Source organism: Chanodichthys erythropterus, chromosome 5, assembly GCF_024489055.1.
Source record: "Chanodichthys erythropterus isolate Z2021 chromosome 5, ASM2448905v1, whole genome shotgun sequence".
Taxonomy (NCBI): Eukaryota; Metazoa; Chordata; class Actinopteri; order Cypriniformes; family Xenocyprididae; genus Chanodichthys; species Chanodichthys erythropterus.
In genome coordinates this window covers 14,151,455-14,165,028 of record NC_090225.1, presented here as the reverse complement: position 1 = coordinate 14,165,028, position 13,574 = coordinate 14,151,455, and the positions used below count along the sequence as shown (strand labels likewise).

The window sequence follows — 13,574 nt, the reverse complement described above, 5'->3', positions numbered from 1 at the left end:
AAGCAGCACGCAAGCACTAACGGAGCAAACACACATACATTCACCCACCCACACACCACATGCTGGGAGCCTGTGGGGCACTGCTAAATAACGAGCCAACACATTGGACTATCCCAGTTAATGGTTCTACACAAACTCCCCGTGGACAGAGCACGCAAGGAACATTAGACAAGGGCATGTATAAATAAAACCATATGAACAACCCTGACAAACCAGCAAGCTAAGAGCTGTGTCTTTCACATTTACTGGTTACACCAAGCCCAGATGATTACCTCTTTAACATGAGCATCATCAAAGTAAATCCACTTGCGGATTTTGGTTTGGAAGAAGAAAGTGGAGTAGTGTTTGCCATAGTAACAGACCACGCCCACCAGGTAGAGCTCCGCCTGTTTGGCCTTGTCCTCCGTCACTCGGTAGAACAGCTATGGGTGAAATAAAGGAGGAGAGGTAATTTATTACTTATACTTACATACACATTCACATACACACACATCAAAGTAGATGCACACAAAGATTACACATTTTAAGTGACCATGAGATCTTTCAAAGGCACTAAAAACATCTGTGATAGAGAACATCAAAACACCTCTCTTGATCTCTAGATGCTTACAATAATCATTTGTTTGCGCCTGTTTAAAAAGGTTTACATTTCACATCGAAACATGAATCTGGTACTTATTGAAATGTTAACTCACTTAGAATGCCCTGTGTCTTATGAAAACGTAAACTCAGTGGTAGACAGTCGCTTTTAAGCGTGAGTCATTGTCATTGATGCAACAAGTTCGACAAGTTCCGCCTGTAATTCCCATGTGCATCACAGTAATCTCAGAGTCACAGCACTGCTGCTTTGAGCCTGACTGCATTTATCACCATCTATATCAGTCAAAAGTTTTTGTTTTTGGCTGTGGGTTTGTTCATCTATCATCTGACTCATGTCAGCAGCATTGAGTGTAGTTTGTGGGATATTTTGACTACTGGTAAGGAGCATATCTTACATCTCCGAGCCTCAGGACAGTGCCCAAGCTATGAATGACATCTTCTGCCAAGTCAGAGTGGTCTGAGTCCCACACCAGGCCAATGGTGATGATCTCTGGGGAGTTCATCAGGACACGTCGAATACGGAGCTTCTCTCCACAGTTGCCCTGTAGATAAGAAAAAGGGAGAGGAAAAAAAGAGGACTTTTTCATACTGGAGCTTATTGAAAAACACACAGAAACATTTATACACACCGTTACTATGTATTCTCATTCTCCCTGCCCGAACTTACACAAGTCACCCTAACACAGTTCACAAATTACATACACACACCCATAATCTGTATGTTTGTTTGTGTTTAGGTTGCATGTGAAGCATGTCTTCATCACCCCTGAGGGTCAAGAAAACATGTCTGTTTCAGATCTGTACACCTTGTTCTTTAGCTTTCAAATGTGTTTAATTCATACTGAAAATCCTGCTGTAGTGTTCAATATCAAAAAAACGTTTACTTCTACTAGCATAATGTAATCTAATAATGTACTGATTGATTGTTGTATGAATGTCTTATATGAATATCAAAGAAATAAAAAAAAAAAAAAAATTATATATTTAAATGAGGAAAAACTACTTGCCAATGGGTTAAGAAACAAACTTGTTTTCCCTTTAAATTAAGTTTATTCTTATTACCCCAATAGTAAGTATCTTTTTTTCTTCTTCTTCTTCTTTTTTTTTCATTTCTGTATAAACAAGCCTTAACACTACCGTTTCAAAGTTTTGGGTCTATACAATTTTTGGAAGAAGTCTCTTACACTCACCAAGGAAGTATTATGAATATTATGAATTATTACAATTTAAAAACTATTTTTTCTATTTGAATACATTTTAAAACCCTTTAAATTATCATTTAGAACTATTCTAATATGCTGATTTGGTGCTCAAGAAACATTTATTATTATTATTATCATTATCAATGTTAAAAACAAAATATTTTTGTGGAAACAGATACATTTTTTTCAGGATTCTTCGAAGAGAAATTTCAAAAGAACAGCATTTATTTGAATCAAATCTTTAGCAACATTATAAAGGTCTTTACTATCATTTTTAGCCAATTTAATACATTATTGCTACAGAAAGTACTAGTTTCTTAAACTCTCTTTTTGTCAGTTAAGTAAACATATCTTGTTTTCAAGGATGTTTAGATATTTTTGCTGGAAAACAAGACAAAATATTGATTAAGAAAATGTGATAAGCAGTCATCACTTAACAATGGAAATCCTGATCTGGCACAAAAACAAATGTGAGTGTGTGTGTGTTTTGCTTAAGAAGTTAGTCCTCTTCAGGGCCACAAGACAGATTAACATTCCACTGATTGCGCCTGGTTTTGACCCACCAATTACTCAATGGCCACCATCCTATTTAAACCCAGACAAGCACACACTCACACACACACTGTCCCAGGCTTCATTATGCCTAATTAGCACTTGATTTGATGGATCTGAGTGTGTGGCGGTGTGTGGTAATACTAACCGGGCAGTTGCGCAGGTCTCCCACGGTGCTGGCGTTCCTCAGCAGCTCTCCAAACATGTCTGGGGTGGGCTTCTCTCGGCATTCCAGCATTCGCACTGCCTGGTTACTGTAGCATTACCAACACATGTCATATGTTAAGATATCACAAGCAATAAACTGCAGCTCTCATATCTGTAATTATAGGTGAAGTGTTTGTATTTGCTGGCTTTGACTTAATAAACATGAAAAAGCCTATAATTACTCTATGACTTCAAATGGAAATTGTAACACTAACCTAAATAAGCGATTCAAGTATTTGGGTGTGATTGTGTACAGTGTTTTTGTATTCAGGAGGGTGTTCCTGAGGTCATTGTCCAGACCAGTTTGATCTTATTGTTGCAGCAGAGGTCACTGCACATCAAAGACACTGCAACACTGCGTGCCTGGAGCAACATCACAGCTCAGGCAGATCTCAGGGTGACAGTCTTGCCAATGTCACAATGTTACCTGCACATGCTCCACTAAGTGAGAGTGTGTATATACAAGGGAGAGTTCGTCATTCCACACAATATCTTTAACATAATTATTCCCACTGACATTCAAATACATCAAATATAATAAAAAAAAATGCTCTAAAATCTCCTGACTCAGAAATTTTGACTGAATAAGAGCCATGTTTGAAGCTTTTGCCAAATTAAGGGAGAAGGTATTCCTGTAACACACTGTGATAAGCTCAGTAAAAAAAAAAATTGATTATAAATATACTTATAATTCTACTTAATAATTAACTTAAAAGTATATTTATTCTTATTAGAATGTTTCATGTATTGAAACCAATCAGAGCATGCCTATATGCAGACTGCACAGAACGTCCATGTAGGCACTAGGCAGTACACCGAGCCAGATCAGGCAGAAGTTTTGAAGCAGAGATAATATTCAGAGATGCTTAGCTGAATATTGCACTAATTTATTAATCCATGAGAATATTAGTTGTAATCCTTGTAACAGTACTTGGACAGCGACAGTCCTCAGGTTCAAGGACACAAGGAGTCAATGTCATTGTGTAGAAGAAAGTGCTTCTCCTGTCAGCTATTCTTCCTCTCCTTCACTGTCAGCTATTATAATAAAAATCCTCCTTAATCACAGAGCCGCATACTGGAATATTCATGAAGCCCTTTTATTGTTGTTGTGCTTTTGTCTGTTTGTTCACGGAGCAAAGTCTCTGCCGCACTGGCAGTCTGAATGCAGTAATCCAGACTGCGTCTGCAACTCACAGCTCTAAAAGCAGACGTTGACAAAGTCTGACTGCAGAGGTTCAAGGGGAGATTCTCTGCTGTGTGGCTCGGCTTTGTATCTGGCCGCTCATCACCCATGATTAAAAGCAGTGAGCAGGAGACCTAGAGTAATATTTAAGCTGGCTGTTGCCATGTGTTCTTGGCCATTGAGGGAATCTCTTTCTGTTCTGATTGATTTCACTGTGTTTGATGTGGCGCAGAGCTCATTTGCTCAGCTGGAGAAGAGTATAGGACATGATGTTTTCTGTGCTGTGCACAGTGTGGCCCTTTTCGGCCCCAGCTTTCAAAATGACCTCATTCTTTAGAATCACTCACTTTTGTGCGTGTGTATGTGCTGCAGGGATGTTTTTGCTCACCATAGAGAGGTGGTGGAGATGTAGTGGACCATCTGAATGAAGGGTAAGGGGTCTGAGGAGGCTCCACAGTTGCTGCACACACACTAAATGAGACCGAAAACAATATCTGTTATGTAATCCTTTATGTATAAATGGAGTGGTAAACATTTCATATTAAAAACTAGGTGTATTAGGTTCAATACAATTATTTAATTGACAATTGATAATTAATTTCCATTATTTTTATTTGACTTTCATATGACCTATATGAACTTTGAGTCATTTACAATCTTTAAAATTTATTTACAAAGATATCACATTTAAAGAGACATTTATAGCAAAGTGAGCAAAAAGTTTTTAAAAAGTTTAAAAGTGAGCAAAAATTATAAATATAACTTTTTACGTATGATGCATCATTGCATGTTATTATAAAAGAAAAATGATTAAAGGGGACATCAGATGCAAAATTCACTTTTACATGGTGTTTGGACATAAATGTGTGTTGGCAGTGTATCCACACAACCACCCTATAATGATAAAAATCCACCCAGTGCTTTTCCCCACATAAATCATAAGCACTTTGTCAGATCAAGCCATTCACAGATTCTTGGCAAAATGACGTAAATTTGCACCAGCCCTTCCCACGACTGTTGACGGACACTGCCGTTCTAGCACAGACTCACCCTGAGTGAGTTGTAAACAGACAGTCCACCATTGTTTCAACGCCGTGTAGGTGTAGAAAGTCTCCATTGGATATAAGGATGAACAAAGCAGTGATCATTTACTAAAGACGCTGAAGACGCAGTGGATTAATTTTGTTTTTGAGGGGGCACCCCCCCGAATCTACCTGTATGCGTTTATGTCTGCGCTAAAAAGTTTATTTTTTTGCTAAAAAGTTCCTGAAGGATGGATCAGTACCTCCAGAAGACATGAATAACATTATAGATTTTTTTATTTATCTTTGCAAATCGCCTTTCCTAATTATGTGCTAGTTAGCAAGTTCCACGCGACTGAACGTTTAAATCGGCGTTTGTTGGGTCGGGGAATGTCTGAGCAGTGTGGTATGATTTTCCAACAAACGCTGACATAATCTGACCTGACCACGAACCTGAGGCAAGTCCCTTGCTAAAGACTTCCGTTTGATCGCGCCGACGCCTCAGGCACACACAACAAAGCACTGCAAACGTCACATCGCAGCTTGTTTGTTATCAAAATAATACAGTCGAACAAACATATGTCATTTCTATTTAGAACCTTCTCACTGTAATTCATAACTGCACGTTTATAATCAACAATGCATTAAGGTGATTGTCTTATTACAAAATTTGTATATTTTATGTAAAGATAACATAAGGTTTATAAAGGTGTTAGTTAATGACTAACAAGTAATTTTTGTTTTTGAGCATTTATAACTGCATAAATAAGAATGGTGAGTTCAGAAGTGCGAAAGATAGGTGTGAGGTGAACAGTAGCTCATTATCATTTAAAGGGACATGCACCAAAACTGCTCACTGTGAACAGAGCTTTTTTTGACAAGGTAAAAAGGTCTTTTTTTTTTTTTTTTTTTTTTTTTTTTTTTTACACAACCATTCAGAAATTTTAATCAAAGTATGTTATAGACTTTTCATGAAGACCCTAAAGAATCATACTAACTTGTGGAAAATTGGCATCCGATGTCCCCTTTAATGAATATTTATTAAAATAATGAAAAATTCACTTGCTGACACCTGTGCAATGCAAGCAGGTCAAAATAAATCAATAATCAATAATATCATAGACCTTTTTCATGATCTAATCAAATTATGACGTAAACTATTTTAGATTTTTCCCAACATATATTCTGCCTTTCAGGAATACGCCCCATTATGGAAGTGAAATGCATTGCCAATGTGTTTCATGTTGCCTTCAAAAGAAAAGATACTTATTAATTACTACTACTAATTGCTTCTTGTATATAAACAGGATTCACCTGCTCAAAGAGTGTCATTGCAAACTTCTGGTGAGGGATGCAGTGTTTGGCTGTGCAGATGTCCTCCTTAGTCTCATCAGAGATGTGAAAGTGGATCCTCATGAGGATATTCTCCTGTGAGAGAGAATTACTAAAATATTAACACTTAGTGTGTTCAAATCAAAATTCAACCAAAGAGTATGTGTCCTGCATGTCTCATGTTAATGGATTCTCACTGTCCAGTGGGTGTGTAAAGATTCTGCATGCTCAGCTCTTTCGGCTGAGGATATTGGGTTTGGGGGGGGGGGGGGGGGGGGGTATGGGGGTTGCTGATGGGGACTTGTGTTCTGCAGGGAAATGTTGAAAGTTCATCAAGCATCTGCCTTTCACCAGTGTCTCCAGTCTTGCAAAACGGCCAGACAACAATAGTGGTTAAAGAGATTTTTTTTTTTTTTTACATTTGCAGTGGTTGCAGTTCTTACTGGTCAGCACATTGTGCAATGTTGCTAAACCAGCAGAAGAAAGGGGCTGAGACAGGGAGCCATTCTTTATCTTATATGTTTTGATATTATGCCCTTTAAAATGAGCCATTAGGAGGAAATTAATCACTCTGTAAAATAGGAGATGTCTCTCTCTGTGATTACAAAAGATTACAGCACCAAACAGGAAGGTCTACTTTTTAGTGGATCGTATAGCAGCTATCTGTATTATCAATCATCCTGCCAAAAACTGACATGGAAGCAGGCATGACAGGAAGCAACAATGAAAGGAAAAGACTGAGATAGAGATATAGTTACAGGGCCAAGAGGATAACAAACATCTTCCTTCTACTAGCATTGATGGACTCAAGAAACGTCATAAGTTGAGCTAACAATGTACACAAGAAATATTTAAGACCATGCAATTTACTCTTCAAGAAAATCTACCTCTTCAGTGGAGAGTATAATGCAGCATGTGAAAGCATACTGAAGAAGACTGAAAGAGCAAGGACATGGAGGAGAATAGGAGGAAAAGCGTTAATGCTCTAAAGGGGGAGGGAAGTGAAGGAGTGATGGTGAAGTGTCAAGAGCACTTACAAAACACTCAGCTGCATCATCCATAATGCCGAGCTGAAATCGTTGCTCATCCTGGAAGGTTTTGGCCAGAGCGCAGCGAAGAGCATCAGAGGGCAGCACCTTCTCACTGCTGAACTGGAACTGCGCAAAGATGCTCTGAAAAACAAAAAAAACAACAGCTCTCCATTAATGTTAAATCAAAGAGAACCTTACCAACACCTCTCCACCCAGTTTCTTTCAAAAATACACTCTCAGAAACAAATCTGCAAAATGTATGTACCTTAGGGGTACAACAGCTTGTCACTAGGCCAGTACCATCAAAAGAACCCCTAAAAAGTTCATAGTAGTACCTTATGTGTATGTATTACTATTCTAAAATACTAATATATACTTTTTAGGGATAGATAAGGTATAATTTTTGCATTTTTTTCTTAAATTTTACAGTGGGTTTTAAAAGGCACCTGGAAAAAATATTTAAACAACATTATTTTGGTTAGTTCCACAAACAATATATTCGTATTGCTTCCAGATACTTTTAAAAGTAGTCAATAATCACAAATTTGTATGAAAAAGAGTAGTGTGACATTCTTAAAAATATTTTTGTTTGTGTTTTACAGAAGGGTGACATCATACGGGTGACAATGAGGGTGAGTAACTGAATGAATTGGGTGAAATATCCCTTTAAAAGCAGTCTTTTTTCCCCTCTGAAGCCACATTTAAACCCTGCATAATTAAGTGTCTCCTGGTATATGAACACACCTAAGATTTCCCATGCTGTAAGAAAGCAAGACATGCCTGTCTGTAAGACTTCTGTGCTGACTTGAGAAACTCTTCAGTAAAGAGAGTCATTACAGGATTAACATCTTTGCTTTGAAGACTGAAAACTCCGAGGTTGGAAGCAAAAGATACACTGGACTTAAGTCACTGACAGTGAAACATACTGGAGTAAAGTCAGAAAGACACAGACAGCTGAATACAGAGCAGTATTACAGCCATGAAAGAGAGCGTACAGGCTGACAGACACATTGTCCCAGTCCTGTGTGAGAGCAGACAGGCAGCCCCCTACTGTGCTGGCACAGGGTTCAGGAGAGAGCTCTCTAATTTCCAGCTGAGTTATTGAACTTTCGATGGAAAGTGCCAATGGCACTCCTGAATATTAGAAGGAATCTAATATAAAATGAGAGCGATGGAGGGACAAAAAAGAAATGGGACAGAAAAAGGAATGGCACGGCAAGAGTTGCATACACACGCTTGCCACGCAGCTCTAGTTAAAAAAGATGGCTAGTTTTTTGACATGTCTATTCCTTATAATGCTTTACCATAAAACTAATTTTTTTAATAGTACACCAACATGCTATAATACTGGTGAAAAAGTCTTCCAGCAGCACAAGAGACAAAGCAATGTATGGAAGCAGAAAAAAATTAGATTCTTACTACTTTTTTTTTTTTTTTAACCAATTTAACACAGATTTTTATGTTTTTGTATCTGACAAACAATATCCAGAAATTTTTTTTAATAATTGATCATTTGAGCTTTTTGACAAAATAACTTATGAAAATAATTAAATATCTATAAAAAAAAAAGAGGGAAAAAAAGGTAAATCTATCTGCTTCAACAATAAAGTCCACTATTTAATGTTTCATAACACTTCAGAATTTTAAAGCATACACAAAAACACATCAGTGTTCAAATAAAAAAAAAAGAAACTACTGAATTAGAAAAGCTATAACGGAGCAGAGATCCCTGTCAGCTCCATGATTTAAATTAGGACTGACCAATATATCGCATGCGATTGTCACACGCATTTCGTCAGTAAAGCCGGTTCCCTGATTACCGCTAAATCGCCATCACCTGCTTTCAAATGGAGCGGCATTTAATAGACAGAGCCGTCATTCACTGACAAGCCACGCAATATCGCGTTCATATCGCAGATGAATCGCCTTCGATAATGAATGCGATACTGCGTGGCTTGTCAGTGAACTATGGCTCTGTCTATTAAATGCCGCTCCATTTGAAGGCAGGTGATGGCAATTTAGCGGTAATCAAGGAACTGGCTTTACTGACGAAATGCGCGTGACAATCGCATGCGATATATCGGTCAGCCCTAATTTAAATGCATAATAAATAATGTTAAAACCTGATAGGCTCAGTGCTTTACCTTAAGAGCGCAGAAGATGCATGAGTCCTCCATGCACTTGTGTGTGGTGAGCTGCCGGAAACTTCGCCGGAAGATATCCAGATGCCAGAGAACCTGTAAGAAAAATGCAAAATTAGACTAAAGCAATGTTTACACTGCCTTCTGATCTATGAAGTTGCCTGCACATGATACAAAAGCTCTCTGAAAGACCGAGAAAATGTTAGATCAAGCATCAGACACTCTTCAACACACCTTCTAATATGCCTGAGAAGCTCTAGTCATCAAAAATGTATCAGGCTCAAAAAGCACTTGCTGCTCTGTACCGCCTGCAGTTGACTTTCCACCCCTTCTTAAATGTCTCTCTCATGAGGGCAAGACATCTTAAGAACAGAAGCCAGTTTGGAGACAGAGATTTTGCAAGCTGCATATGATACTGACAGACTTCTTTCTTCAACGATCTCCTAAATCCAGCTTTCTTGACACCTCATAATCCAATCTCATCCAATCACATGAGAGAAACAATTGTCTTACCAATCAGGTGTCCAAGATCTGATAAGCCCATGTGATTTATCCAAGAGTTTGAAGAAACAGGGCACAGGTTAACAAGCAGAGGAAATTCTGAGTTTGAGATGAAGTGATGAGCATGTTTCCCAGCTTTAGTCTTTCATCTTGAGGAATGCATGCATCTCCAGATGAAGTATGATGCAGAATGTCAGCGGAACAAACAAAGACCTGCTAGCTTCCTGCCGGGCAGCCTGCATGCACGCACAGACAACACAATCATACACACCTCCCATCTGGCCGTGCCCAGGAGGCTACGGAGGCCGTTCTGACCCCACCTGCCTGCCATGAGCTGGGACTTTGTGTGCCATGGTCCTGCTGTTCACCCGGCACATCTACACGCTTGCATGCTGAATTATTGAGAGAGCTGTCAGTCCCACTTAACACAACTCCGTTACCCAAATGAATTTGCTGTCTAACTTTACCTTTACAGAAGTCTTAATAGCTCTAATAGTGATAAAGTCCGTCAATGAGACCTACTTGCGTTTCGGTCAAAAGTCTTACGCAGAGCTGTACATTTGCTTTACTTTGAAAAACCCTTTAAAAATCTGTAGTGCTGACAGAATACATTTTAGAGAGTAATTTCAGAGATTTCACCCTGTATGACCTTCTGCTGACGCTCTTTGCGTGGCAAGAGGAACAGTAAGGCAAGTGAATAAAATGTATGAAATGCAAAGCAGTCCCTAGCTTTAACAAAAGCTTAAATGTAAATGTTTGCAAAGAAGTACAATATGCCCAACAGAGGACTTAAACAGCAATACCACAGTATCATCACACTCAATAAACACACTTTTTTTGTTTGCAATGCAAACCACATGGTCTTAGGAAATAGTTGCTTAAGAAAATCAACTGGTGAAGTTTAACGTTTTATGTTTCGGGACAGATTGAAAAAGAGTTAAGAATTATGAATTGTGATTCTGTTTTCTAACGATTCTAATTGATTCATAAATTTCAAAAATCAATATTCTAAACATCTGTTATTAACTTGACGTTGACAGAACAGTGCAGCACCCTGACAGTTTAGAGAGCACACAGGCTTGCAACGGGGGACAAATGAAGCTTACTTGTCAACAACAGTTCCTAAAACAATATTTTAACGAACAGAAAACAGCTTTAAAATAAAAATGCCGGTATATAATATGATGTGCCATTAAAATCTATGCATATATCAAATTGAAATTTGATTCAAAATCGAGAATCGTGACCCCAAGAATCGATTTTAATCGAATCGAAAAGATTCCCACTCCTTGTAAATTATGAACCAATCAGCAATGCTTTGCCATGTGTATGCTATCATTGTCCAGCAAGTATTAATGAATTTATGGTTGTCTGATTTCCTGTATAATTATAATAACAGGATAATCTGACAATTGTAAAATATTAAATCTAGTAAAATATTAAGCAATATTAAGTACACAATTAAAATATTGACTTAATTATAATTTTAATTATAAATCAATTTAAATGGGGAAAAAAAAAAACTTTTTTGTTTGTTTGTTTGGGAAAACATGCAGGAAAAGCAGAAATAAAGACTTCTCATGCTGTTCAAGCTCTGGCATGGTCAGCTGTAGACTTTCTTTTACTGAAATGATAAAAATGAGAAGTGAATAAATGTAATCCATTCAGAAGATTATTTATAATAATCTAGATAATTTGGGTTAAAAAAAAAAAAAAACAGCTTAATATTATTTAAATAAAATCTAACTGCACTGTAGAAGAAAGAAACAGGACCAAAAACCTTAGACAATGACATACATGAAGACATTTTCAGGACTTTTCTAACAATAAACATCGGGCCTGAAACATGTCCTGGTCTCCGGGTGTATGTACGCAGCTCTGCAGACACACAGGGACATTCTGAGCCAGTGGCCATGGACTAGCTAGTGTGTCCATGTCTCAAGTGGTCAACATCAGGGCACAGTGTCTCCTTCTATTGATTTAACATCACTGATTTGACACTTAAGTTCTGGGAGCTTTTGACATGCCATTGAGTTTGCCTCTGAGAATGTCTAACAACAAAATCCAGCTTTTCAACCATCCAGTAGAGTTGTATAGTTGTATAGGATGCGACTGGCCGTATTGATGAGAAGCCTGCAGGTCCTTACAAGAAGTACAGGTGTTTGTTTGCCAACCTAGGTCACATCTACTCATTAAAGCAATGTTCTGACTCACCATCATCACTGAGGGGAATGTCAAGCCTCTGTAAGAGGACAGTAGAAACTAAAAGCAATATGACTGTTTAAAAAATAAATATATGTGCAAAACAAATAAATGCCAGCAAGATCAAGGAAGCTTTATGCAAAATCTTTATGAAATGGTCTTTTTAGATTAAAAGAAGCTGAAACTGATCTACTGTGGAGTTTGTCATTGTGAAATACATGAACTACAACAGATCGTTGTTGAAGATTAGTTCAATAAGAACGAGCAAATCTACATGAGTCCCCAAACTGGACAGATCAGAGATAGCCCTGTGCAAAGATGGACACCACAGCCCATTTCTAAGCCAATTACACGTTTCAGATCCATGGGACGGAAAGCAGAATGAAATTTACTATGACTGACTGAAACTGAGTAACTTCCTTCAGCTCATCAAACATGGAAACAATGTGAGCAGTCATGTGAGGACTTCCCTTCATGAAACGTGACCATTTCACACCATGTGCAGCATTTCTTGTTTATTTCAAGAATAAAACCGGACTAACAATGTCAGGGCTTAATGTGAAGAATTATTTATTTATTTTTTCTTTTTTGGCTTGCCAGCAGATCAGAACATTATTTATATTATAGAACATATGTATAGAACATATGTATATGTTATACATATTATATATACACACACATATATATCTCCACAGTATTAAACCAGTATTAATAGATTAATAGAGCAGTATTAATAGATCTATCCACAGTATTAAACCACATTCAGACCGATTTCTCTGTGATTTCTGAGGACACCCGCTTAAGTGAAATTAGGGCTGCCAAAATCTTTTTTCATGAGGATATGCCCATCTTGTTTTAAACTTCATGCATGTGTATTGAATGATAAATATGTAAATAATGATAAGAGTGAAGAATGTTATTTTCCCCACCAACTGCCTTTTTTTATCTTAATTAAGGAGTGGGGGTTCAAACTTCAGCTAGCCGGCAGGAGCTGCCACTGACAGGTCATGTGACCTGCCACTATCCACTGGCAAGTCAGTTGACCTGCCAACCAAGTTAAGACAACTACTGAAACAGATTTATTCATTTAGGCTCATTAAATGAATAAAACAGTTACGATAATTTTCAATTTTTCTATAAATTGCTTATATACTTTAAAAAATTAAATATATTTCAGTGCTTCCCACAAGTTTGAAATATACTTGCGGTGGTAGCTGGGCGAAAAATCCTCCTATTACCCACAGCACAAAAATGGTCTACTACATGTGACAAACAAATAATGTGTGATTTTAACACTATTTTTATTTATTGAAATTAAGTTTAATTACATAGCATACTATTACATTTAATTATATACTAATATTATGCATTATTATGCATTGTAAATTATGCAAAATTGCAGCATTTAAATGGTTTCCCTTTTTGCTATGTTCTCCTTGCTGTCATATAGTGTTTCTCTCAGTGAATTGGACACAGATTTTACTAGTAAAATTTATAAAATGAATAATTTATGTGTCAAATAATGTTCTTAGTCTTTTCTTCCTGTGGGGGAGACTACAATAATTTACTATGAATTAAATGGAAATCAAATTAAATACAAT

The 13,574-nt window shown here is 37.4% G+C and overlaps 1 protein-coding gene across 6 annotated transcripts in view; it reads right to left on the bottom strand.

Moving 5' to 3' along the window:
* The window catches only part of usp54a (ubiquitin specific peptidase 54a), a 56,396-nt gene that overhangs the window by 16,725 nt on the left and 26,097 nt on the right, over positions 1-13,574 (bottom strand). For all 6 annotated transcript variants that reach the window (XM_067386156.1, XM_067386157.1, XM_067386155.1 and 3 more), the window contains 7 exons: positions 9,274-9,366; positions 7,136-7,270; positions 6,081-6,194; positions 4,133-4,215; positions 2,503-2,608; positions 996-1,142; positions 273-422 (listed from right to left, as the gene is read on the bottom strand). In XM_067386156.1, the coding sequence (XP_067242257.1) occupies positions 273-422; positions 996-1,142; positions 2,503-2,608; positions 4,133-4,215; positions 6,081-6,194; positions 7,136-7,270; positions 9,274-9,366 (828 nt within the window). The remainder of the gene's footprint in view (positions 1-272; positions 423-995; positions 1,143-2,502; positions 2,609-4,132; positions 4,216-6,080; positions 6,195-7,135; positions 7,271-9,273; positions 9,367-13,574) is intronic.